This window comes from Leptonychotes weddellii, chromosome 9 (assembly GCF_054177405.1).
Source record: "Leptonychotes weddellii isolate Sample4059 chromosome 9, ASM5417740v2, whole genome shotgun sequence".
NCBI lineage: Eukaryota > Metazoa > Chordata > Mammalia > Carnivora > Phocidae > Leptonychotes > Leptonychotes weddellii.
In genome coordinates, this window is record NC_138377.1 from 22455845 (window position 1) to 22481423 (window position 25579).

The 25579-nt window shown below is 48.0% G+C and overlaps 1 protein-coding gene across 1 annotated transcript in view; it reads right to left on the reverse strand.

The window, feature by feature from the left end:
* Positions 1 to 25175, reverse strand: part of LRRC74A (leucine rich repeat containing 74A) — a 31867-nt gene extending 6692 nt beyond the window's left edge. Inside the window, exons 1-10 of the mRNA XM_081829746.1 lie at positions 25139 to 25175; positions 23462 to 23590; positions 20364 to 20536; positions 17789 to 17896; positions 16718 to 16814; positions 11927 to 11976; positions 11472 to 11553; positions 5664 to 5749; positions 5023 to 5217; positions 1659 to 1754 (exon numbers count right to left, since the gene is read on the reverse strand). Coding sequence (XP_081685872.1) covers positions 1659 to 1754; positions 5023 to 5217; positions 5664 to 5749; positions 11472 to 11553; positions 11927 to 11976; positions 16718 to 16814; positions 17789 to 17896; positions 20364 to 20536; positions 23462 to 23590; positions 25139 to 25175 — 1053 coding nt within the window. The remainder of the gene's footprint in view (positions 1 to 1658; positions 1755 to 5022; positions 5218 to 5663; positions 5750 to 11471; positions 11554 to 11926; positions 11977 to 16717; positions 16815 to 17788; positions 17897 to 20363; positions 20537 to 23461; positions 23591 to 25138) is intronic.
* Positions 25176 to 25579: the final 404 nt, after the last annotated feature.

Genomic DNA, 25579 nt, shown 5'->3' on the forward strand with positions numbered 1-25579 from the left:
CCACCCAGGCGCCCCTGTTTTTCTAATGTTTTATAATCTGTGGCAAACCTAAGTCCAAATTTTACTTATTATTTAGTTCCAAGGAGTTTGGGCTTAAATATTCAAAATACCATCACTGAGGGCGCCTGGGTGGCTCAGTCGGTTAAGCGACTGCCTTCGGCTCAGGTCATGATCCTGGAGTCCTGGGATCAAGTCCCGCATCGGGCTCCCTGCTCGGCGGGGAGCCTGCTTCTCCCTCTGACCCTCCCCCTGCTCGTGCTCTCTCTTTCTATCTCATTCTCTCTCTCAAATAAATAAATAAAAAATCTTTAAAAAAAAAAAACAAAAAAACCCAAAATACCATCATTGATATTATTGCAAGGCTTTAAGATCTTAGCAAAATATCATATTTGTGTGGCATTAAAATAATGTAACATGACTTTAACACTGTCCCTTTATAGAACTCTAGAGTAAGAGGCAGAAACCCTGGGTTTACCCTTTGTCGTGTTTCTTGCTTGCCTATGTGGTCCTGGGCAAGTTATCTAACCTCTCTGGTTCAGTTTCCTTATATATAAAAGGGGAAAATGAGGAAAAGTTCTTGTTATGGGTTGAACTGTGTTCCCACCAAAAAGATATTGAAGTTCTAATCCCCCGTACCTGCGAAGGTGACCTTATTTGGAAATAGGGTCTTTTTAGATGATTGAGTTAAGATGAGGTCATTGGGGTGGGCCCTAATCCGCTATGACTGGTGTCCTTCTAAAAAGGGGCATTTGGATACAGAGACAGATATGCACACAAGGAGAACGCCATCTGAAGCTGAAGGCAGAACTCAGGGTGATGCTCCTACAAGCCAAGGAACATCTAAGATTGCCAACAAATGACCAGAAGCTGGGAGAAGCATCGAACCCATTCTTCCTTGCAGTCCTCCAAAGGAAACAATCCTGCCAACACCTTGATCTTGGGCTTTAGTTTACAGAACTGTGAGATAATATACTTCTATTGTTTGAGCCCCCCACCCCCACCCCGGAGTGTGGTACTTTGTTCACGATAGCTCTGGGGCATGAGTCCATTCTACCTACCTCCCAGAGTGGGGCCAGATGAGCGGAGCAGAGATCACTTTGGGGGGAAAACCAGTATAAAGTGGTGGGCCAGCTACCACCTGTCTGATGATCCAGGCAAGAACACCTGGCCCAGTGAAGTCCCCTCCTTGGGCCTTCCTCCTCCATTAGGGCGTTTACCCTTACATTCTACTCTCAGGAGGCCATGTCATGGAATACAAAATTTGTACGTGTGTTAATATGCAGATTCTAAAAGTTCTGTGATTCTGGAACCGTTCTGGGACCCAGGGCTGTCCATGAGCAGGGCTGGCAGTGAACAAATGCTGCTCGGGGGATCCCACCTCTGTCTCTGCTGTTTCTGCTCCCAGACCCACTCGGGCTCTGGTCTGGGATTTCACACCATAAAGTTATCGACGGAAGGGCTACTCCTGCGAAACGGACCCCAAGAGAGGGCCAAGTTGTACTCCAAAAGGAGTGACCCTATCGTGGAGCATTGGTGTAAGGGACAGAGCTGTTGGTGCCTGCCCACCCAGCGTGGCTGTGGTAACTGCCCACATGGCGTGCGTGGCCGTGGTAACTGGTGTGGGCCCTGGTGCGAGCAACCACCGTCTGATCACTCACGGAAATGTCGATCTCTTCCATCTTGGATTTGGGGTTCCTCTTGATGGACAGGATAAGTAAAACAGCCCCATCCATACTCATAGGGTTCAGGAAAAGCTGTGGGAGGAGGGGCAAGACCGGAGGAGGATGAGATGGGGACAGGAGAGCCTGGCTCAGAGCATGGCTTCCATTTCTTCCCATCAAATCATCATCTCTATCTTCCACCCAGATTTCTCTGTAAGCACCTGTCTCCCTGTTTGTCCAGTCATCCATCTGCTTGTCCATCACTGCTCATCCATCCATCCATCCATCCGTTCAGCAAACCTACCATGTGCCGGTTATTGGGAAACGTGCTAAGGGTTGCGCAGGCAGACAGGACAAGGTCTCTGCCCTCACGTAGCTTACACTCCAGAGGGGGCCACAGGCAAAGGAGTAAACGGCATCAGAAGTGCGGTGAGGGCAGTGACAGAGGCACATGCTGGTACTGCAGGAGCCAGGAAAAGGACATCCAGCACGGTGGAGGGGACACTTGAGCTAAGCCTTGCAGAACTAATGGGGATTCTTCTGGTCTGGAAGAAGCAGGGGGCAGGACCAGAGGAGACAGTGAGATGCACCAAAGTAGACAAGGGCAGGCAAGTGCAAAGGTGCAGAGGTGTTTGGGCAATAGCAAACATTTCGTGAACAGGAGCAGAAAGAACAAGGCCATAGAGCTGGGATGGGCCAGATCACAGGGACCATGCAGGCCTAGCTGCGTACCCAGGGTAGTATCCTAATGTAGCTGAGAGCCACTGAAGCTTGGGGTAGAGGTTAACAGCAAAGAACATGGAGCCCAGTGGCTCTGCTTACTAGTTTTCTGGCCTTGGGTCAATTCCCTGACCACTGGGGACCTATCGCTTAGGGCCACTCTGAGGATCCAATAAATTAATTCAAGCAAAACATTCAAAGGAGTGCTTGGTACATAGTAAGTAGCAAATGAATGCTAGTTATTATTAGCGAAGGCTTTCCGCCAGGTGGTGTCTTGATGAGGCAGCCAGAACTTTCACTGAGCACCTACTGTGTGTCAGGTGTTTCCTGGGCTCTGACAGACTCAAGAGAGAAAACACAGACTTCATAGGGCTTAGCTTCTAAGAAGCCTTTGATGGACACACTTCCCTGGGGGGATCCTTATTTTTTCCAAGAGTAGGGGAAGGAGGGCTGTGCTCCACGTGGAGAACAAGAGATCATTCCAGTGGCAAAACCGATGCAGCTTCCACCTACGACCAAACTGAAAGGTATGTTTTAAGTTGCATTTAAAACTTTTTTCTTTCATTTTAAAACATTAAAAAATTTTTAAATATATTTAAACACATGACAATGGGTTTAATTAAACATTTAAGCAATGACACATGGTCATTATACAAGAAATTCAAAAAGAGGTAGAAAAAGTGTGAAAATCACCAGTACCCCCATCAGTTAGAGAAAACCCCCGTTGCCATGTTGTTGAGGCAGCGTTTCAATCTTTTACGATTCAGGTGCTCGGAACTTTCCTTGGCTTCATGGTTCCACGGAGGCTGAGTCACAGGCAGGCTGCATCAGTCAGTCTCTCTGAGTTATTCTTCGTCCCACTCTGGCCAGACCTCGCTCCCAGCTCTCGCGGTCACTAGCCAGCAGGTCGCCCTGCTCCCTCCACTGCTGGGAAGCTGGCTTCTTCTCTGCAGCTCTAAGGTGCTTGTCCTCTCAGACGGCAGCTCGTTGTCACTGATTTCTAACTCCCATCCTTCTCCACCAGCACCCCCACATCTGTGGCCTCCCCCTGAATCACCCCCACATCTTGAGGAATTTGGAGTTGCAGTAGGAAGCCAAGGAGGGCTGACTTCTTTGCCTCTGGAGCTGCAGGGCCTGAGCTGGTCATGTAGGCTCGGCTTTCTCATCTGACAGGTGGAGCGAGGGAAGCCCGAGCTGGAGGGCTGTGCCGTGAGCAAGAAGCAAGCCACCTGATATGCACCTGTCTCACTGTGGGAGCCCCAGGAAGGGAAACTGGTAATGGGAGGTCTCCTCTTTCATCTGTTTTCCAACTGCCCAAGAGCTTCTATGTGAGACATCTATAAGCCAATCTATTTATTTATTTTTGAAGATTTTATGTATTTATTTGACAGAGAGAGAGAGAGCACACAAGCAGGGGAAGCGGCAGGGAGAGGGAGAAACAGGCTCCCTGCAGGGCAGGGGGCCCAATGCGGGGCTCGATCCCAGGACCCTGAGATCATGACCTGAGCCAAAGGCAGACGCTTAACCCACTGAGCTACCCAGGTGCCCCTATCAATCAATTTAAAATGAAAGATGTATTCATTCATTAATGGACATTCATTGGGCATCTACTATATGCCAATAGGTACAAGGGGTATAATAATGGGCAGAAGCAAACACAGTCTTTACTCTCATGCAGCTCACACCAGTGGGGGTGACCAGACAGTCAGCGAGTCACTGAAGTCAGAGTCTAAGAAGGAACCTGGCAAGTTCTGCGTGAAGGGGTGAGCTGAGATCTGAGAGTCCGTGAGGACAGCTGCTGGAGTGCCGTGCTGAGCTGGGGCAGGGACTCAGGTAGGTGCAGGGAGGAGTGGGGGAGAGCACTACAGGGGAGGCTGGGTCCGAAGCCACAGGGAGAGTCGGGCCCTGGGATGGGGGAGATGAAAGAAGCCCCCGAGGCCATGGCTGGACAGCGAGGGAGAGTGTGGGGTAAACTGAGGCTGGAGAAGCACACCGGGATGAGAGAACTGGGTTTGAACCACAGGAAGCCATGTGGGGGTCTAAGCCGGAGGAGACTAGATGGGGGTGGGGGTGAAAGTCAGACTTATGCTCAAAACACACACTCTGGCTTCAGTGCAGAGCAGAGTCTGGAGGAGACCCAGGCGGGAGGAAGGAAGACCGGTTAGAAGATGACACCAGGCACCCAGTGACCGTAGAGGGTGACACTAAGGTTAGAGCAGAGAGATAGTCAAGAACCTATGCACATGTGACACACAAGGTGAATTTTCCCAACAATTCTCTCCAGCAATATGCAGCCCCATCACCCTGCTGCCCCCACCCCAACACACACAAATACACACACACACACACACGGATGCACGGACACGCACAGACACAGGGACACACCCACTGATGCACACACACACAGATGCACACACATGGACACAAACACAAGGATGCATAGACACACACGTGGATGCACACACACAGATGAACACACATGGACACGTGGATGCACACACACAGATGAACACACATGGACACACACAGAGATACATACACGGATGCAGGCACACGGATTCATGCACACACACATGAGTGCACACATGCACACGGACACACACATAAAACGGCCCATTCCCAGCTTAAGTAAAGACTTTACCTTCAGAACTTTGAGGCTCTCATTGACCTCCAGCCCTTTGCTGATTTTGGAGACTCCGTCGTTGCTGATGCCATTGCTGCTGATGTCTAGGTAGACCAGGGAGTTGTTGAGTCTGAGGACCTCCCCTAGGGCCGTAGCCCCCTCGTTCCCAAAGCCGTTCATAGAGAGATCCAGTTTCTGCAGGGTCATATTAGCCTCCAGGGAGGGGAGAGAACAGCACTAGCATCAAGGCTGCGTGACTCTTCCAGCCACCAGGCCCTGGTTTCTCTCCCCTGCTGCCATCCAGCTGGGTGCTCAGTGGTCTCCCAGAGGGAGAGCTCCACCAGACCTTTCCAGATCCCTCCCAGTGGAGGGAGTCAGAACCTGGTCATTCCCTACCCCCTAAGGAAATTGCCCTCTTGAAGTATCCCCAAAGATGCCACCGAGGCCCCAGCAAGGTGAATTTGCTGAAGTAGGATTTATACTAAAGAATAAAGCACATGCAGAAATTATGGGAGGGATGCTAACAACTGGAAAGCATTTGATGAGAGCTCCATGTGCGCTCATCCATGGGGTCATGAGGAAGAGGTTCAAGATGGCAGGATGGGAGGCCCTGGACGTCCTCACTGGACTCCACACACCACTGCCAGAGACTGCCTTACCCAGAGACCATTGCACAAGGCCACAGCTCCCCGTATGCAGAAGTGATTCCAGCTCAGATCCAGTGACTGGAGCCCTATATTGAGGGCTGGGGGAGGGAGGGAGTCATCTCAGTGTTCCCAAATCCCAGAGAACCCATTCTCAGAGTTGACAGATGTCCATGGCACTGGGGAATAAGGACTACTCAATGTTCATGCGAAGTAAGACACTGGGACAATAATTTTTCAGTTATTCATTTAAACACAAAATTTTAAGAGGATTCCCCGTGCTGGCAACAATGTAGTAAAACAATCCTACTCCTGTATTGCAGGGGGCAAGCAAATTGCTACAGTCTATTTGGCAAATGTGATCTGGTCACAGATATTTTGCTATCACACAAGCAACATCACCTCTGAGACGCTTCCTAAGGAGACAGTGCAGGACATGAGAAGAGTTCCATGCTTGAGGTGTTTATCATGGCCTTACTTATAAAAGTAACATTCGTGACTCACAGGGGAAGGGTAAAGTATATAATAAACATCCATCTGGCAGAATATGATACAACCAATAAACTAATAGAGATAGCGGGGAACACAGGGGTTGTATTTACATGGGGAGGCTGTGAAGGGGTATTACATCATGTGATGTGTTTTTCTTGGAGAACTATGGGAGCAGAGGTGGCTCCGAAATCTTTAGGGACATCATCAGTTCTAAGTGGTGAGGCATCAGGCTTATCTAGAAGCTGGTTTGCATAGAAGTTGTATTTTTTTTAACTTAAAAATATTTTGGGGGCCCCTGGGTGGCGTAGTCCCTTAAGTGTCTGACTCTTGGTTTCAGCTCAGGTCGTGATCTCAGGGTGTGAGTTTGAGCCCTGCTTTGGGCTCTGCGCTCAGCAGAGAGTCTGCTTAGGACTCTCGCCCTCTCCCTCTGCCCTTCCCCCCGCTCTTTCTCGCTCTAAAATATATAAATAAATAAATATTAAAAAAATATTTTTGCTTACGTGCTACATAGGGTTGGGGAAAACATCCTGTTGAAACACATTATCATGCTTATTTTTACGGAGGGAGGGCAGATATGCTGAGGACACTGTTGGGAAGAGGCTGAAGAACTCTTGAAACTTTACTGGGCGGGAGGCAGTGCCTTCAGCCCTCAGACCCAGGAAAATGTTTTACTCGATTTTCTTTTCAGTGCACTGTGTCCTGATTGTGTGTCTCTTGAGTCAACTACCAGGATGTACTTTCACTAAAGTGCACAACACCTTATATTGTTTTGAGAACAAACTTTCCCCCGCCTTCATTCTCTTCTTACCCCTACTCCCTCTTCTCTGCCAATTCCCTTACTTAATATGCCACGCACACCTGCATCTCTTCAAGGGCTGCAAAATTTAAATGTAAGTTCTGTTCTCGCCCCTGACTAGCTGTGTGACCTTGAGCAAGCTACTTATTCTTCCCTTACTTCTGTTTTCTTATCTGTAAAAATGGAGATATTAGGGTGCCTGGGTGGCTCAGTTGTTAAGCGCCTGCCTTCAGCTCAGGTCATGGTCCCAGGGTCCTGGGATCGAATCCCACATCGGGCTCCCAGCTCAGCAGGAAGCCTGCTTCTCCTTCTCCCACTCCCCCTGCTTGTGTCCCCTCTCTCGCTGTGTCTCTCTCTGTCGAATAAATGAATAAAATCTTTAAAAAAACAAAAAAAACCCCCAAAAAACAAAAAACAAACAAACAAACAAAAATGGAGATATTAACCCATACAAGATTTTGGGAGGAAACTGATGTGAAATGTCTAGCATGATGCCTATCACGTGGCAACCATTTAATAACTGGCAGCTTTAATAATAATAAATATTTTTAGGGCGCCTGGGTGGCTCAGTTGGTTAAGCGACTGCTTTCGGCTCAGGTCATGATCCTGGAGTCCCTGGATCGAGTCCCGCATCGGGCTTCCTGCTCGGCAGGGAGTCTGCTTCGTCCTCTGACCCTATCGCCTCTCAGGTGTTCTCTCTCTCTCATTCTCTCTCTCTCAAATAAATAAATAAAATCTTAAAAAAAAAAAAATAAATATTTTTAAAGCTCACACACAATATGATGATAACCACATTAAAACAGGAGGTAGTCTGTCTCACTTTAAAGTTGTTTTAAAATTTAGGGTTATTTATTTATTTAAAAAGATTTTATTTATTTATTAGAGAGAGGGAGAGAGAGCACAAGCAGGGGGGAGGGGTAGAGGGAGAGGGAGAAGCAGACTCCTCGCTGAGTAGGGAGCCCGATGCAGGACTCAGTCCCAGGACCCTGGGATCATGACCTGAGCTGAAGGCAGACGCTTAACTGACTGAGCCACCCTGGCACCCAAAATTTAGGGTTTTAAAAAAGATTTTATTTTTAAGTAATCTCTATACCCAACATGGGGCTCGAACCCACAACCCCAAGATCAAGAGTCGCAGGCTCCACCAAGTGAGCCAGCCAGGTGCCCCTAAAATTTAGTTTTAAAGTATTTGAAAATCAGTTTTCAGATGGACTCAAATTGCCCCACAAGGCTTGTACACTTTGCTCCTCCCCTCTGACCTGTCAGCCTGGACCCTCTCTCTCAGGGAAGATGTTGCTCAGCAGTGAGATGGGAGAGCTCTGCCCCCCACCGGCCCACCCCCCACCCCCCGCCAGCCTACCTGCCGCCTCTGGCACACACCTCCAGCCCCTCCCTCTCTCAGCACTGCTCCCAGAGGCCACCCCTGCCCCTTCGCTCCGCACTCCATGGCTGCCAGCCTTTGTTTTTTTTTAAATTTAAATTCAATTAGTTAACATATAGTGTATTATTAGTTTCAGAGGTAGAGGCCAGTGAGTCATCAGTTGTATATAACACCCCGTGCTCACTGCATCAAGTGCCCTCCTTACTGCCCATCACCCTGTTATCCCATCCCCCTCCACCTCCCCTCCAGCAACCCTGTTTGCTTCCTATGATTAAGAGTGTCGTATGGTTTCTCTCCCTCTCTGATTTCATCTTGTTTTATTTTTCCCTCCCTTCCCCATGCTCCTGTTCTGTCCACCTTTTCAAGGACTTTGCCCCGCAATTATCTCCTCTTCCTTCCTCACGACCCATTTCTTCTTCTGTTCTTCCTATCAGCATTTTCCATCTTTACGAACCTTCCTGCCTCCATGTCACCCATCTTTCTGCCCCAGCCTCCTCTCCGAGGGGCTCCTGGAGGTGCCCACATTGCCATTCACTTCTTTGCATCCCATTTTCAATTCTGCTCCCTCCAGTCAGGTCTCCACACTCACCTCCTTCACTAACACAGCTCTTGTCAAGGTCACCAATTATCTTCATGTTGCTGAGTCCTGTGGTCACTTTTCTGACCTCATCTTATTTGACCTCTAAGCAGCACTTGACCCAGCCAAGACCTGACTCCTTCTTGAAAGCATCCCTTACTTGGCTCCTTGATACCTCACCTTCCCCCACCTACTCCTGCTCAGGCTCCTCCTCCCCCTCTGGGACACCTAAAGGTGTCAGAGTGGTCCAATGGCCACCTTCTTAACTCCATCCACACTCCTTGCCTAGATGATCTCCTCTTGCCCCATGGTTTTAAATATGTCGCAATGCCTCTAACTCCCAGATGCCTATCTCCAGTCCTGACCTGTTCACCAAGCTCTAAATCCATATAGCAAACCAGATGTCTCCCCGTAGATGTCAAATGGACAAGGCAAACATCACATGACCAAAATGGAAGTCTTGGCTCCTGACCCCTGTCCCTCTGTACCTGTTACTCCCCGAGTTTTTCCCCATCTAAGTAAATGGCACCACCATCCAACCAGTTCCTGAAACAAAATAACCAGGCGTGTATCTTCCTCTCTTCCTTTCCTTCATTCTCCACATCAGCAAGTCCTTTTGGCTTTACTTCCAAAGTCCATTCTGGATCCATCCACTCCTCTCTATCACCACCTCCTCCCTCAGCTCCAGCTATGGTCCTGTCTTGCCTGGACTGCTGCATTAGCCTCCTAACTGTCCTTCCTTCTTCCATTCTTTTTTTTTAAATTAAAGTGTAATTAATATACAATGTTATGTTAGTTTCAGGTGTATGATATATCAATCCAACCATTCCATACATTACTTAGCACTCACTATGGCAACTGTAGTCACTATCTGTCACCAAACAACACTATTACAATATTATTGACAGTATTCTCTATGCTATACTTCTCATCTCCATGACTTACTTGTTTTATAACTGGACGTTTGTACCTCTCAATTCCCTCCACCTATTTCACCCATGCCCCCCGCCCCTGCCCCAGCAGCCACCAGGTTGTTCTGTGTATTTAAGAGTCTGGTTGTGCTCAGCTGTGTTCTTCATGAAACTACATAAAACTTCACAAAACGGTATCTAAAACTGCAAATCAAACCGTGTCACTCCCCGACATTTAACACCCTGCGCTGACCTCTCATCGGGTGGGGAATGAAATTCAGACTTTATGCATGTCAAGGCCCAGCAAGCCCCACCTGAGTGGCTGCAGGCCACCTCAGTGACCTCCTCCTTCCATTCCCCTCCCCTGCCTGCTCCCCTCCCCACTCCCCTGCCTGCTCTGCTGCAGCCAAGCTGTCCCCCTCCTCAGACATGCCAGGCTCTGCTCCTTCAGCTTGGAATGTTGTGCTTCCAGAACCTGGCATGGCTGATTCTTCTTTGATATTCAGGTTTCAACAAGAAGCCACCTTCCCTGTGGGGCTTTTTCTCACCACCCCACCTAAAGCAGCATCTCCCCCACTAATAGTGATCCCCTTTTCTACTCATTTCCCCAGGAATGAATGTTTAGGGTTCTTTCTTTTCTCTCTCTCTCTTTTTTAATGATTTTATTTATTTATTTGACAGAGAGAGACACAGCGAGAGAGGGAACACAAGCAGGGGGAGTGGGAGAGGGAGAAGCAGACTCCCCACTGAGCAGGGAGCCCAATGTGGGGCTCGATCCCAGGACCCTGGGATCATGACCTGAGCCGAAGGCAGACGCTTAATGACTGAGCCACCCAGGCGCCCCTCTTTTTTTTCTCTTATAACAAATCTACAGTGAGCCTCCTCAGACTTTCTCTGTGTACGTGTGAGAGCTTCTCTGAGACATGCACAGGTGAATTGCTCTATCATAGAATATATACATTTTCAATTTTACTAAATACTGTCGAATTGCTCTCCAAAGTGCCTTTACCTGGCAGCTTCAGAGGATTCTTATTTCTCCCTTGGGTTCAATGCACTGGATATTCTCTCACTTGAAATTTCTGTAGCTTTGGTAGATGACAAGGGGGAGCTTTTCATTGTTTTATTTTGCATTTCTCTAATTGCTAGAGAGTTTAGGCATTTGGCTTTCTTTTTGCGCTATCCATATGCCTTAACCATTGTTTTATTGGGAGTATTTATCATTGTCCAATGGATCTATAGGCTCTTTTATCAACATTCTGAACACAAATCTCGTATATGATAAAGATGCTGTAAGTATGTACTCTATCTGTTGCTTGTCTTTTAACATTGCCCCATAACATCTTTTATCATAGGCAAGTTTTAACTTACTGTTGTCAAACAGATGAATGGTTTTTGTTACAGTTTACGCCTGCTGTGCATATTTACTCATCCTTAGCCTCCCTGAGGTCAGCAAGTTATTTCTTCATCTGTTTTTCTAATCTTTGTAAAGTTTTACTTCCCACATCCAGGTGTTGGTTCCACTTAAGATGTGTTTGGGGCATGGCTTCCATCCCTTTATGATCTGAACAGTCAGTAACAATAAAAATCAGGAGATACAGCCCTGACAGGCAACCGTCTGCCAAGTGCCTCTCCTTTGCTGGCCCCTTCCCTCCGCGGGGGGACTCACCCAGCATCTGGCCCAGGTGCTCTCCTCCCTTATCAGAGAACTGGTTGTGGCTGAGATCCAGCGTCTTGATTTGGTAATTGGCCTGGAGAAAGAAAGTGTAGAGAGAGGTGAGTTTTGGCTTCTCTGTGGCTGCAAATACCTCTTTCATCTCAGGGCCATGTGATGGAGGGCTCCCACGCACCAAAAATCGGGTGGATGTGAGTTTTTAGACAGAAGACATTCTCCTGTGCATTTTTGTGTAACTGTTGATGACCCTGGGAGGGTCTCGTCCCATCCAAAGGGCCCTGCTACTGCTGTGGCTGTTGTCAGGCTCGGCAGAGTCCAGACCCTCACCAGCTCCCTAGACATTCAGGGGACCTCACCTCTCTCTGCCTGGAGCCACCCGCCAGGCCCCCCACATCACCCAGGGCCATCCCCCACAGGGCTCTCAGTGGCCCCTGCCCCTCACTTCTTACCGACAGGGCTTGGCACAACAATTCTGCGGATTCATCCCTGAAGTTATTTCCTGCAGTGAAGGGTGGGGAGGTGTTTGCAATGTTGTCCAGACTAGGGCTCCCTTCCTCTCCCGCGTCCTGGCCCTGCCAGGCTCTTCCCTTTGGAACAATCAGCCATAGGAAAGGTGGCAAGTACTTAAAGCAAATATACGGACATGGAAGAAAACAGGAGAAAAGAGGGCAACTATTTGCCTTTCGCTTTAACATTCCCTGCTCTCTCTGCCATGATAGGGCAGGGAGGTCCAGGAGCCTGCGCGCGGTCCCCTCTGCGCCCCCTGGTGGTGTCATCCCCTAGCTTAGTGCCTAAAGTCTGTCACATGATAAAAAATAAGACTATAGCAGCAAGGCCAGGACCAGAGGGGAACAAGTGAGGCATGCCTTTTGTGTGCAAAATCTCAGCTCAGTAAGCACAATGAGCAGTATCTTAATACAATATTTGCAAAAATCAAAATTAATGCAACACTTCTATGTTGAACAAAATTTAAAAATTTTAAATGCAGGATCAGCCCCTACACTTGCATGGCTAGGCCTCACTCACCTCACCACAATCTGTCCCTTTTGGATCCTGTTTTATATTTGAAGTGTTGATATTTTGTTCACCACAGACTTTTTTTTTTTTTACATTATTTTTGACTTTTACAATCATTGCAACACAATATTATTTACTTGGTTACTGAGTTTTTTTGTGCCCCTTAAATTCTGGGACTGAGGTGTGTGCCTTCCTTATCTTACTCTTGTCCCAGCCCTGCTGGACAGTTTAAAAGATTTCTGGAAAATTGGGGTGCTTGGGTGGCTCAATCAGTTTAGCGTCTGACTCTTGATTTTGGCTCTGGTCATGAACTTGGGGTTCTGGGATCGAGCCCTGCATCAAGCTCCGTGTCAGGCTCTGTGCTCAGCGGGGAGTCTGCTTGAGGATTTGCTCCCTCTTCCCCCTGTTCCTCCATTCTCGTGCTCTCTCTCTCTAAAATAAATAAATCTTTTTAAAAAAAGATTTCTGGAAAATAGATGATATAGAGACTTATCCCCAAATTTCTCCTTTAAACCCTTAATAATTGTATCTTTAGCACCTAAATAGTGCTTGGCATCTAACAGTGCTCCATAAATGTTTACTGAATGAATGAACGAATCCACTGAGACACAAATGCTTCTTGGTTGCATCTGTACCAGTGCAATAAAATGAGATAATAAGCTAGGCAAGGTATAAAATTAGGTTTCTAGCTACTCAAATTGTGTTTACATCAGTGGTTACAAATAGTAGAGTTGGCTGTAAGTTTGATAAAATACAGATTCCTAGATCCCTCCTTTAAAGATTCTGATTCAGCAGCCTAGGATGGGAGTGGGTAATTTGTATTTTTACAGAGCTTTCTGTATTATGCTAATGTTATATTAGAGGTCTTAGCCAATGCAACTAGAAAAATCACTGGTAGCTATAAATATTGGAAAGAAGAGACAAAACTCCCATTATTTGCAGAAAGATCACCTACCTAAATAATCCAAGAAAATTAACTGACAAGATGTTAGAACTAGTAAGATAACTCAGTAAAGTGACTGGGGTGGGTGTGCCTGGCTGGCTTAGTCAGTTTAGCATCTGACTCTTGATTTCGGCTCAGGTCACGATCTTGGGGTACTGAGCCCCATGTTGGGCTCTGCGCTGAGTGTGGAGCCTGCTTGAGATTCTCTCTCCCTCTCTCTCTGCCCCTCCCCACCCCCCACTTGCACTCTCTAAGTAAATGAATGAATGAATGAATAAATAAATAAAGTGACTGAACATAGGGTCAATGTACAGAAATTAATAGCTCTCAGACATATCAGTAATGACCACTTAGAATATATGATAGAAAAAACATTCTGTTTACGCAGGAATAAAATGATAAAACACCTGGACCTAATATGAAATGGACAAGACTTCTAATGGAACAAAAGCATAATACTTTATTGAAGAAGATAAAAAAAAGACTTGAAGAAATAGAGAAAAACCTAGTGCTTGGGATTTGGACCCAAGCATTGACTTCAACATCCACACATTTAATCATTCTGATTTACAGATAACTTGCTGAGAGCCAAAATGGAGACAGTATAGGGAAACAGATTTTCCCCTGGTAGAATTGTAACCTGCTACTGTCTTCTTATATGAAGACATTAAATATTTTGAATATGTCAATTCTTTCCTAAATTAATCTAGAACATTAAATATAACTCCAAGCAAAATTCCAACAGTTTTGGGGGTTTTTTGGATGGAACTTGACAGGATGATTCTAAAATTCAGTTAGAGGAGAAATTGCACAAGAATAGCCAAGATTACTTTGAAAAAGAAGGTCAGATTTTGTCCACTCAAATATAAAACATATTGTGTCATATAATTATATAGCTAATATATTACATATTATATACTTGATATATTTCATTAATTACAACTAATCATTCAATTATAACACATGGCATATAATTTTAATATTCTAAACAAATATTAAAACAGTGTGGTGTTGACATAGACATAGACACAGAGATTAATAAAATGGAAAAGAAAATCTAGAAAGAAACTTGTATTTATATGGAAGTTTAATATACAATAAAGGTGACATTTCAAGTTAGTCAGTAAAGAGTAGTTTATTCAGGGGGCGCCTGGGTGGCTCAGACGTTAAGCGACTGCCTTCGGCTCAGGTCATGATCCCAGGGTCCTGGGATTGAGCCCTGCATCGGGCTCCCAGCTCCACGGGAAGCCTGCCTCTCCCTCTCCCACTCCCCCTGCTTGTGTTCCCTCTCTCGCTGTGTCTCTCTCTGTCAAATAAATAAATAAAATCTTTAAAAAAAAAAAGAATAGTTTATTCAGTTAATGATGCTGGGCACCTGGCTATTCATTTTGTAAATACAGTGTTTGATTCTTTCTCTACCTCATGCCATGAACAACAATAAACTCCAGATATATTGAAGATTAGGGATGAAAAAACAAAATCACAAAAATATTTGAAGAAAATTAAGGAAAACTTTTTATAATCTGAAGTAGAAAACAGTTTTTTGAGCAGGACTACAAAAATCAAATCCATAAAAAAGAATGATGAACTTGACAATGGTAAATAATACAAACTTATGTATAAGAAAACACCATAAGCAAAGCCATATGTAACATTCCAACATTCAAGTGTGAATATGTATAATATATAAAGAGTTTCTAACACTCAATAATACAAACAATCCCATAGAACAATTGACATTTCATAGAGGAGGAAATAAAAAAGGAAATAAGCATCTGGAAAAGATGTTTTATTTCAGTAGTAATGTGGGAATATAATAAAAATAGTAATAGTGATGAACACTTATTGAATACTTAGGTCCTAGGTATTGTTCTAGGTGTTACAGATTTTAATTCACTTCATCTCAGCAGTCACTGTCTGAAGTAGGTAATATGATTCTCCCTAGTTTATAAATGAGAAAAAGGAGTCACAGAAGGGCTAGATAACTTGCCTTGTGTCAAAGCCGGGATTTGTACCCACATACTGTGACTTCAACAGCCACACACTTAACTATTCTGATTCACAAAAAACTTGCTAATAACCAGAGGAAACAGATAGATATTCCATTGGTGGAATTGTAAGCTGGTATAGTCCTCTCTTTTTTTTTTTTTTTAGACTTTTTTTTGGTAAGTAATCTCTACCCCCAATGTGGGGCTCTAACTTGCAACCATGAGATCAAGAGTTGCATGCTCTATTGACTGATCCAGCTAAGCACCCCTGGCATGATCTTCTACTTCTTCTTCTTCTTTTTGAAGATTTATTTATTTATTTATTTGAGAGAGAGAGAGAGTGCATGTGAGTGGGGGGAGGGGCAGAGGGAGAGGGAGAAGCAGGAAGCCTGATGTGGGGCTCGATACCAGGACCCCAGGACCTTGACCCTAGCCAAAGGCAGATGCTTAACTGGCTGCCACCCAGGTACCCCTATTTCTGATAATTCTATTTTCTCAAGTTCTTGATGGGGCCACTTGTTAGAATCTGACATCTCTCATGGTGTTTTGTTTCCTTGTTTTGCAATTTTGGACTGTGAGCTCATCTTTAGTGGAGCTTTATCTGTGGGAATCTCAAGCAGCCTGGAGCCTGGGTCGAGGGACTGTTCCTCCAATGAGGTGTTCTATTTGTTCCTGTTGCATGCCCCAGGGCATTACCAGCATAGGACCACTTAGGTTAATTTCTTAGGGGTTCCAGGACCCTGAAGATAATATAAACTCAAACCACAAACCTGAGTGAGGACAAGTCTGTGGGTGCTAGAGTTCTCAAGTGACTTTTTTTTTTCTGTGAGACAGATAATTAATTAAATACAAATTAAATTAATTTGTATTTAATTAAAAACTGAGTGTACAACTGGGTGTCAGGTAGCAATAAATGCTGTTAAGAAAAAAGATAGTGATGGTGATGGAGGGGAGGTCCGGGAAGTCCCCCCTCAGGAGATGACATTTGAGCAGAGGCATGAATAAAGCAACAGAGGGAACCATGCGGATATCTGGGGGAGAGACTTTCAAGCAGAGGCAGGCATGCTGCCAAGTGGGTCAGAAGTCTCTTGTCCAGGACAGCCAGGAAGCCAGTGTGGCCATGGGGAGAGGGAAAGGATGGCCAGAGGGCTTAGCAGGGTGCGGATGCAGTGTTCTGATCTTGGATCGCAGAGGGTGCCTGGTCTGGCTCAGTTAGAGCCTGGATTCTCTCTGCTCTTCCCCTTCTCTCCTTTTCAGCCCCTTGTCCTCTCCTGCCTCTTCCATGGGCTCACCTGAAAGCTGGAGGTTCCAGAGTGAAGAGGTATTTCTCTGAAGGAATTCTGAGATTATTCTGGCCCCCTTCAAGCCAAGATCATTGTCGGAAATATTCTAAAAGGCAAGAACACGCTTATGTGTGTGAAAATCCCAGCCAAGGGCCCTCATTAACAAACGGTGTCGGGGTGGGGCTTACAGGAGGCTGGCACCAGGGAGTAGGGCTGGGAGGGGAGAGGGGCAGGGGTGAAAGGGTAGGAAGCATTGGGAAGAGCAAAGGAGGAGAGGACAATGGGAATTCAGCTTTCCTAACGCCCAGCTGTGAGGCCCTCTCACTGGTCTCCGTTTTCTCTGAAGTTGGTTTTGGTGACTCCCCACTTCTCTGGTTTAGCCCTAGTACTTTAGATAAGCACACTCTACTATTATTATTTTTTTAAACCTAAGGCAGCTTTATTTGGAGAGTTTGGCATAAAGCAACTGAAAGATTCATTTAGAGTAACTCATCGTTGTAAATTCCATTCATTGATTCGTGAAGCATGGACTCTGCCAGGAACATGTAAGGATACAAATGGACATAGTCCTTTTGGGCTAGCAGGAGGGACCTTTATATAAACCAGCCCTTATTATCTTAATTGTTTCTCTTCTCTTTTTTCCTCCCATTTTTAAATTATGGTAAACTAGACATAACACAACATTTACTGCCGTAACTCTTCCTAAGGGTACCATTCAGGGGTCTGAAGTATATTCACATACTTATGCAACCCTCACTGTCATCTGTCTCCAGACACATTGTGTTTGATGAAAGCATGTCATGCCTTTATTTTCTCTAAGTTCACTTTAAAGCGACTCTGTGGAAGGGCTTATAAGGTCCAGACAGAATTGGTTTCTCAGGGTTTCCTTGGGCCACAGGGAACACAGCCCCCTGGCCAGCCTCCGACACACACGGCCCTCCTCTGAGAAGTCACTTCTGGAGGAGAAGGGCCTCCAGGCCACTCACAGAAGGCTGCAGGCTGGCCGGGGCTGGGCCCGTCCCAGGTGGGTTCTGAGAGCCTTGGTGCGGGGGAGGGAGCCGGCAGAGCAGGGCACAGTACCATCTCCTGCAGGTAGTAATTCTCTTGAAGCATCTCCACCAGGCTCAGGAGGCCCTCCTCCATGAGACAGTTGTCTGCCAGCTCCAGCGTGACGACACTCGTGTTGGACTTCGGCCGCCACCACGGGAGGGGGAGAAAGACAGAGGGAGTCTGTGATCCGGCCAGTTCCCCACCCTTGCCCAGAGCCTGTCCTCTTCCTTAACATCCCAGCCTTTTTGGAGGGTACGGGGATGCAGGCTGGCACTTCTGGAGAATGGAGAGGAGCAGGAGAAAGCCCAGGGACAAGCCATCCTGCTGAGGTGTGCTGGGACAATATGCTTATTCTGGGCACCTCCACCAAAGGGGGCTCTGCAGGGGAATTTAGAATGGGGACATTAAAACGATGAAGTCAGGGCGCCTGGTTGGCTCAGTCATTGGCTGTGTGCCTTCAGCTCAGGTCATGATCCCAGGGTCCTGGGATTGAGCCCCACATCGGGCTCCCTGCTCAGCGGGAAGCCTGCGTCTCCCTCTCCCACTCCCCCTGCTTGTGTTCCCTCTCTCGCTGTGTCTCTCTCTGTCAAATAAATAAAATCTTTAAAAAAATAAAAAATAAATAAAATGATGAAGTCCCTGAAAACTGCGAGGAACAGGGATGATCTAAACAGACTGTAGCTATTTAGCCTGGAGGAGAGAAGCTGTGACCTACTCCAAGATTAAGGAGAACTTGCTGCATTTAATCAGGGTATTTAAATATAAAACATCTACTGGCGCTGGCTTTCTCCAGAGGTCTTGCTTCTAGTTTAGGCTCTGGCTTATCTGGTACGTTTCTTTAGTCAGGACATGGCCCCAAGGCTGCTTGGAAGGACCTGGGCTTCAGTCTTAAATATCTACATCCAAGCTAGTTGGCATGCCCACAGGCAGCAAGGTCAGAGGAAGTGACTTGCAGCAAGACGGCCAGGGGTCTGCTCTAAGCAGCACTGTTTGCTATTCAACCCTTCCGCACCTTGGGGGTCCCGGTACGGAAAGAACAGATACATGGCTGGACTTGAGCATTTTCAAAGTGTGCCAAGCAGCGAGAGAAGTAGCCAGCGGTAAGGAGCTCTAGCTCCAGGCAAAGGGCAAATGTAAGCTCAGCTACTGCGATGCGAAATGGTCCGCTCAGGGCCTTCTGGTCTCAGCTCTCTGGGGCGGGCAAAAGTCCATCGTGCTCAAAGGCCACGGTCCTGGCTCAGGTGGCCAGGTGTCATTTAACAATGTCCAGGATCGGGGGGTCGGATGGCCAGTTCCGGAGTCACCCTGGTGACCAGCACGGTGTGGGGGGCAGTGGGCAACCCCTCCCCCCAGGCCTATCCACATTCATCTCACACAGGCCAGTAGCCACTGGTTACCCTTTGTGCCCACTGCTGGGGAAACAAGAATGAGCAGAGAAGACCCGAGCACCCTACCAAGTGCAAGGGCGCAGAGGCGGGCAGGTGAGGGAGGGATGAGACGCATGAAATATGACCACAACTATCAGGGTGCTTTTAAGCTAAGCCAGGGAAACACAACATGTGCAAAGTTGAACAGTACAAAAGATAAATAACAGTTCAGTCTGCTGACATGTCACAGTGATTAATTGTCAAATTAGTGACACAGAGAATCAGAGAAGAGAAAACTCCCCCCAAACAGAAACTGTTGTTACTAAGAGACAAGTGGCCCAAGTCCTGAGAGAATTGCATTATTATCCAGTTGTTGTTTTTTTTTCATGAAACTCATGAGGTAATGGTGCATTCCTAACACCTCATTAATCAGTCTTTCAACACTTAATAAATTTCAAGATGGCTTTGTTCCTTCTCTGCTCTTCCCCTCTTCCCTCCCCGCCAGAAAGCAGCACAATCTCACATTTCATGTAGCCTCTTAATGGGCATGTGCTAAATGCAAATGCTGTGCTATTTCCCAAAATAAGTGAGTACTTTTTTTTAAAAATCAAACTTTCCCTTTACCATCCTAAATGAACAGTGTTGTGCTGACCTACAGTTGTCACATGTTCTGTTTTTCTGGGATGGAAGTTGGTTTGTATACAATCAATTATAATTATATAAAGCCATGATGAATTCAAGGTCAAGTCCTTGGTTGCTCATGCCAAGCCGAGACAGAGAGAGAGAGAGAGAGAATTATTCTTATGGGAAAACATGATCTACTCTACAGTGTGATCTTTTAAGAATTATAACATTGCAAAAGGCAAACATTGAATGGAATAGCTCAGTAGTGAACCTATTTATAGCGAAGGTGGGCTTTGGAATTGAGACCCAGGCTGACGTTTTGTATTATGCACTTGCATTAGTGCCCAGCCCAGCCACTTACCCAGGGCTGTTGCCTTTGCTTCCTGAATCAGAAAGAGCATAGGCTTCCAAGGCCAAGGTCCCTAGCAGCCCCCTTCCCAGGGGCTAATGGGGCATCCCTGCCTGTTAGGTAAATCAACTGGTAGTCAAGCAGAGCCTAGGGCAGGGTGGGCACAAAGCTTGAAATTTAGGGTCCCATGGAGGCTCTGAGTCTCAGGCCCACCACTCCATCAACCCCCACCTCTGTCTTCACGTGCTCCCATTGGCATGCTCACCACCAGGGCTGTAGCAACAGCCTTAGTACCGTTGGGGCCCAGCCCATGGTGGTTGAGGTTCACGTAGGACTCCTCCATATTCCGAAGAAAGTAGGAGACAGGCACTACACCCATCAGTTTGCAGGCCTCCAGGTATAGCTCCCTTTGTCCAGTGGTGAAAAATTTCTCCATATCTACACAAAAAGATGCAAATGGATGAAGTGGGGTTTCTCTTCTCCCTTTGCCTTATTTCCCCTCTAACCCCAGGCCAGGTGCGCTTCTGCCTGGGGTCCCCTCTGCCCGAGGATGTCCCTGTGGGTGTGTGCGCTGGAGGGCGACTCCAATCAGGAACGCAGCCGGCGGTCGGAGAGGGAGACCCAAATTTCAGAAAGCCCCAGATGGACGTCTCCCTTTGGGTAAGAGACAAGGCCCCTGGTTTTAGGCCCCAAGCTTTCCTAGGAGAAGGAACAGTGTGCCCACGCCCATCTGCCCAGGTTGCCCACATCCAGGATTAATTATCAAGGATGCATAAAGGCCCTGCTCTCTTGCCCACCATGGGGCAGCTCGGAAAGGCCAAACAGACAAGAAGCTCATTTGTGATAGTTGAGGGGAGCCTCCATTTAGTTTTAGTTTCATGGCCACTGTTAAAATGAGAGCCACAAGGGAAGCTTTACTAAAGATTTAGAGAGGTTCCAACTTTGAAGTACCCAAGTAGGACTGAGTGGGCTTCTCAAGGTGGCCAATCAATGCAAGATGGAGAGACACCCCCCCCCTTCAAATCAGCATGAAACAAAGAAACTTGTATTTGAGTGGGCTTTCCTCTTTCAAAGACTTTCATGTCATTTTCCTCACAAAAAGGACGGTCATGCCTCCTTTACCAATGACAAATCTAGCCCCAAATCACACACAGCTGATCAGCGCTAAAACCAGCTAACAGAATAGGGGACTTTAATCTCTCCATTCCGACCTCTTGGGGCGTTTGTTCCTCGGGCTTTAGACCTGCCTGGCTCGTGGTCAACGGGCAGTGGGCCTCCCTGGGTTCCCTATGGCCTCACAGCTGTCTCCTCATTAAGTGAGTCCCTTCCATGGCTTCCCATGGCCAGCTGAGGTCTAAAGCCTGCATCTGTTTTTCGTTCGGATGCCAGGGCCTTTGGCCAACCCAGCCCGGACATTTCTGAGGCAGACAGTGAGAGCTTTGTCGGTGAAAGGACAACTTTACAAGGAAGTTGACTTTGCAGGCACAGCTACTAATTGGCCTTCTCCTTAGGATGGTGGTAGAGCAGAGTCTCTCAATCCTGGCACTACTGGCATTTTGAGTTGGATAATTCTCGGTTGCGAGGAGCTGTCTTGTGCCGTGAAGGATATTTAGCAGGATTCCTGGCCTCTGCCAGTGAGATGCCAGCAGCATCCTCCACCCCACGCCAGCCCAGGTTGCCCAATGTCCCCTGGGGTGCAAAATCGCCTCCGAGTGAGAACCACTGCCGCATAGGACGGACAGCATGTGGCAGGGGAGCAGCTTGTCCTGTCTTCTCTCCCTCCTCTGTAGCTTCATTGCAGCTTGCTATTGCACCTGGGCTCAGGTCTCAGGCCTGCCGGGGAAGCCGTCTCTGCCCCACTCCCAGCACCTCAGTACCAGCGGCTGGGGCCTGAGAAGCTGGAGCAGCTGGGCCCTGGGTTTCTGTCCCAGCATGGCATAGGTGCCATTAGAGAGTCCTGTTCGCCAAGGCAGGGTCGGTAACCCCCACCTTTATCCTTGGCACTAATTCTGCTCTGTTTTGTTCTGCGGACCCTTTCTAGCTGTAGTCACTATGGTGGTATTTTAGTTTATTTTTAAAAAAGATTTTATTTATTTATTTATTTATTTGGGAGAGAGAGAGAGGGCACGAGCTAGGGGAGTGGCAGAGGCAGAGGGAGAAGCAGGCTCCCCACTGAGCAGGGAGCCCGATGCGGGGCTCCATCCCAGGATCCTGGCAGACGCTTAACTGACTGCCACCCAGGCGCCCCACTCTGGTTGTATTTTAGAGGCAGCTTGCAACAGTGTTATCTTTTGTGGGGAGTTGGGGGGTGGGGGAGGAATGGGATGGAAGCAGGAATCTGGGAGAAAACATCCAGTTTCCATCTGCTACCCCCTCCAACCAGGTAAAATTCCGTGCTGAAAACATTAGTACATTAGCAGTCTTGGCATGGAAAAGAAGTCAGAAAAAGAGCAACAAGATGCGGTGTGGGCGGGCAGGAAGGAGGCATGCGTGGAGGCGAGGTTGTGTGTTGACCACGGGTGTTGACCACACACACCAGTGTGTGTTGACACACTGATCGTGTGTAGGGTCTTGTGCTAAACGCCCCCTGTGTCCTCTGGGTTTATGCACTGACTGACCTAGGCTGGCCCATCAGGCAGGGCGAGCCTTGTGCTCACCTTACTTCACAGGGGTTCTGGGCACCTCCCTCCTCGGGGAAACAGAGAGGGAGAAGAGGGTGAAGCCTTGTTTGCAGTAACAGAGTCTTTGCTGCAGCTCAGCCAGCCCCTCCTCACCCGCCCTCCCACCTCCCAGGGCACACTTGCTTTGTCCAGGGCGAACTCTCAAGTAGGAGAACCAAGAACTCGAATGTGAGTAGAGAGGGAAGTCACCAGGATGCAAGATGGGCCACAGACACTCCGGGGCCCCCACAGTACAGAGCAGATCGGCAGGGTGGGGTGAACAGGGGATCGGCGAACATTGGCAGCTCTCCGTGGCCTTGGGCAACTCACAATCCCCGTAAGCCTCAGTTTCCTCCTCTCTAAAAGGCGGGTGATGATGACTACCTCCCGGGACACTTGCAAAGATGACATGTGGAAACATTGAGAAAACCAGAAATCCCCGTTCATGTGTTGGTTTAGCTTCAACAAGCTGATGTGACCACTCTGCTCACCAGGTAGGCCACGAGCACAGGGCTGCTGCAGCTGCCACCACCGGGCCAGCCTTGAGGAGGACGTGGCATAAAGCCGCCCCAGGCTGCAGCCACTCTCCTGCAGGACGGACGGCCCACGGGCCAGAGCCACGGCCGCCCCAGGGGAGTAGAGCTGTCCAGCTTCTGAGGAAGGAGGTGCACCACCACCCCGCCCACTAAGGGCCCACCCTCACCTTCGATCTCCAGGTCGGTTTCTGAGCTCTCCCAGGCTGCCTTCTCTTTTTCCACAGCCCCGGAGGCCTCGGCCTCACAGTAGAGGGTTTCATCACTGTTCTGTGGCGCTGGTTCGGTTTCGGGTTCATCTGGAAGAAAAACTCATCTCCTTGATGCTGGAAATGAAACCTGCTGGCCTTTCACATGGAGCCCGACCTATACTCCCTGGCTCTGCAAGGCGGTCCCAGCCACAGCCTGGGACGCCCCAGCCTCATGGGGCTCGGGGTGCCGAGGAACTGCAGTGTGTGTTCAGTCCCCCAGGGGGACTCCATTCTACAAGCCCTCCCTCCAGGACAGTGCCGCCTCCTGATCGTGTGTAGGGTCTTGTGCTAAACGCCCCCTGTGTCCTCTGGGGACTCCCTGCTCCCGCCCTGTTCCCTGCTTTGAGCTTATCTCAGAGACTGGCTTTTTCCTGCTCTTTTGGCTCACTCTTTTCCTGCTCATTGGCTTGGGTGGGGTTCAGGGTCTGCTTCACTCTTTCAGGGAGAGGATGTGTGCCGATGCCTAGGCTTCCTCACTGGCGGGCATAAGCCATGCTGCGGATGGCCCAGGGCAGGGCAGGGCAGGGCAGGCGACTTGGGTCAAATGTGAAATGAAGTGGAACAGGAACAGTCCCAAGGAGAAAGAAGGATAACTTGATTCCTAAGAATTTGACCTAGCTTCTCTCCTTTCCAATCCAACATTTTGGGACCACGAAGAAGGAAGGGCTTGCAAAATCTTGCTGGGGTTGAAATTAATTGCTATGATTAAATATCCACGCCCTATGCTTCTCTCCCACCAGTCCCTATACTCGCTGGACATGGGTTTTCTGCCATTGGACCACTGATCTGGAACCAGCATGGGTTCCTGAAAACCTCACACAAGGGTCCAGAGCTAGTCATCCCACCTCTGTGGGATGCAATGTTTGGGGAAGCCATGCTCAACCACCTGGTAGCCCATCAGAACTTGGCCAATCTACTCTTTAGGTGGGCTGAGCATTTGTGGTGGTGGTCCCAAGTTTTAACCACCCAGGTTCTAAGATAGTGGGGTTCCTAATGAGTCCACGCAGGTCTGTGTTTTCTTAGTCCTTATCCATAAACCCAAGCTCCAGTGTTTATTTCCAAGAGGGTAAGACAAGGTCTGCGTGATAAGAGGTGGAAGGAGCAGTACCCCAGCAGTTAGAAGACATACAGTGGCGTAGCCATCGAACTCAGCCATCAAAAAGTGATGACTTTCTGAGTCTTAATATCCTCATTAGTCCTACAATTTCGGAATTCCATAGAATGCTGTTAAATATTTAACTGTCTCTCTAGGGAAAAAAAAAATCCTGATTTGCAGTGTTGGCCAATTCAGGTGGCGTAAATATTCCCAACACGGCTGATTTCAAACTACCAACATGACATAGGCCACCCACAAAATGAAAATTAAAGTCAGCCAGAGCTAGTCCAAGCAGTTCCAGCACAGCATCGCATCTCGCATCCAACTCTCTCACTCCCTGTTTGGGAAGCCCTGAAGCCAAGTCACTGTGACACACTGTCCCAGTTCTAGAGGGTCCCACGTGAGGAGGGGAGGGGGTTTCAGGGTCCATGTGATCACTGGGTATTACACTGAGGCAGCCCAGAAGGGCCCCAGAGGTGAGAGATGGGATGCCTGTTCACCTTTTGTCTCAGGCTCAAGAGGCTCATCATTGTCCATGGTGTCAGGGCTCTCTCGGGGGCTGCTGCCAGCTTCTTGCCACCTTTCTGCTGCTCCCCTAAGAAGCACACCTGTCCATTCCCTTCTGTCTCAAAGTTTGTGCACCCTGCCCTCACACAGACAAATCCCGGGGCGGGGGACCTGGAGTTATTCTTTCATCCCAGAAAGCCCTGGGGAGAGGGGGCTTTGGTGGGAAGAGGATAGGCATGGATTGGACTCCAACTCTGTCTGGGAGAAGTAGCTCCTTCCCCGGATCATCAGGGAAAGTGGTACAGCTCGATTCCTGGGAGCCCTGTCGAAAGGATGCCCACCCGCCTGCGACTTTGTGACTTAGGACCCACTATCATTTCACCTCTTCAACATTCCATGACCTCATGCGGTCATTGTGATCCACGTGGGTGGAC